This window comes from Sinocyclocheilus grahami, unplaced genomic scaffold, assembly GCF_001515645.1.
Source record: "Sinocyclocheilus grahami isolate Dianchi unplaced genomic scaffold, SAMN03320097.WGS_v1.1 scaffold410.1, whole genome shotgun sequence".
Lineage (NCBI taxonomy): Eukaryota > Metazoa > Chordata > Actinopteri > Cypriniformes > Cyprinidae > Sinocyclocheilus > Sinocyclocheilus grahami.
In genome coordinates, this window is record NW_015505589.1 from 328477 (window position 1) to 329909 (window position 1433).

General features: G+C 37.3%; 1 protein-coding gene across 1 annotated transcript in view; it reads right to left on the reverse strand.

Annotated features, from left to right (window-relative positions):
- Positions 1–1427, reverse strand: part of LOC107550906 (uncharacterized) — a 12928-nt gene extending 11501 nt beyond the window's left edge. Inside the window, exons 1-3 of the mRNA XM_016232355.1 lie at positions 1242–1427; positions 271–384; positions 114–176 (exon numbers count right to left, since the gene is read on the reverse strand). Of these exons, the coding sequence (XP_016087841.1) occupies positions 114–176; positions 271–384; positions 1242–1280 (216 nt within the window). The 5' untranslated portion in view covers positions 1281–1427. The remainder of the gene's footprint in view (positions 1–113; positions 177–270; positions 385–1241) is intronic.
- Between the last annotated feature and the right edge of the window lie 6 nt (positions 1428–1433).

Sequence of the window (1433 nt, forward strand, 5' to 3'; positions counted from 1 at the left end):
CTTCTATGGCATCGTGAAGCACCTTTATTTTTAAGAGTGTGTATTATGGAAAAAACACAAATCAGTTTTTAAGCACAAAGCAGGGGAAGACAGGGTTTTAACGACCCTCTTACCAGGTGTTTTCTCTCTATGAATGTATATGTGATTGAACAGCCAGTCCGCAACTGGTTGCTGATCTGAAGAGTAAAATGACCAATAGTTAAGACAGAGGTGTTACATTTGAAATCAAAGGATGACTCCATGAAGCTTTATTGTGATCTGGTTCCTCACCAGTTGTTTTAGTTGAAGCAGGTGGTCCATGGTTATGGCATGTTTGCAAGGACCAGGGATGTCCATCATGGAGAGGGGAACACACAGTAGCATGAGAACACACACATTCTTCCCCTGTAGTGACAGGCAAGGAAACACACACACAGACAGAGAAAGAGAGAGAGACGTTTGTTTTTCTATCATCAGGGAAGACAATAAACCTAAACATGCCTCTCACATACACCATTTTGCATTTTTAATAAGCAGTTCTTCCTTATGCAACTGTCTGATATATATAAATGTGAATGGATATGTTTAATATGTAATTATAAATATATTTTATTTATTTATGTGTGGTATAAAAATATTAAATAAAATAAAAAATAATCAATGCATGAATAGAAATGGCGAGAACGCTTCACTATTTTCTTTTAACTTCTGTCATGAAAGCTATTCTTGCAAGTTGCTGGAAAGTCAAAATGAAGAATTACTGTTTTGCCAGGTATGCCACTGGCAACTGTCTTCCCTCACTATCAATATATCTTTTCTCTTTCATTCTTTCTCTTTTTTTATCACTCTCCGTCAGCACTGCATCCTGCTGCTTTTGATATTTCTGCATCTGCTCCATCTTTTTAAAATGACGTTTGATATCATGCCATTAACTTTAACAGCCAGCATACACTAATCTAATAGTCAATAATCCTCTAGAGAGATTTAACCACAGTCTGGTCACTTTGCAAATAAATGCAAAAAAAACTTACTCTTTATTGACAGTGTAGCACAAGCAGATGTACCATATCAGTCGATGTGAAATACTACCACTTAATCGCCACTAAATCATCTTAACATGTCAAAAGACTAGTACCCCATAAAATGAGAATATGTAAAAAAGCATTGCTACTCGTCTTTTCAAAGTCAAATCAATAAGAGAGTGTGTTTCCAGCTTTTAGAAGTACCATGAGTATAGTTCCACTGAAGACCTTCAAGCCTACCTTGGTTCTGTAGAAGTGAAGGGGTGTAGGGTTGTTCATCTGGCTCACCGATCCAGTAGGAGAAGTCTACAATCCTCAGTTAGATGCATTTGAGCAGATCCAGGTGATGTTTTGCTGTGCAGAGTTGAAGCAGAATGATAGAAAAGCTCATAAATGAATCGATCCACCATCAAAATGAACGTGCAGGCAGAC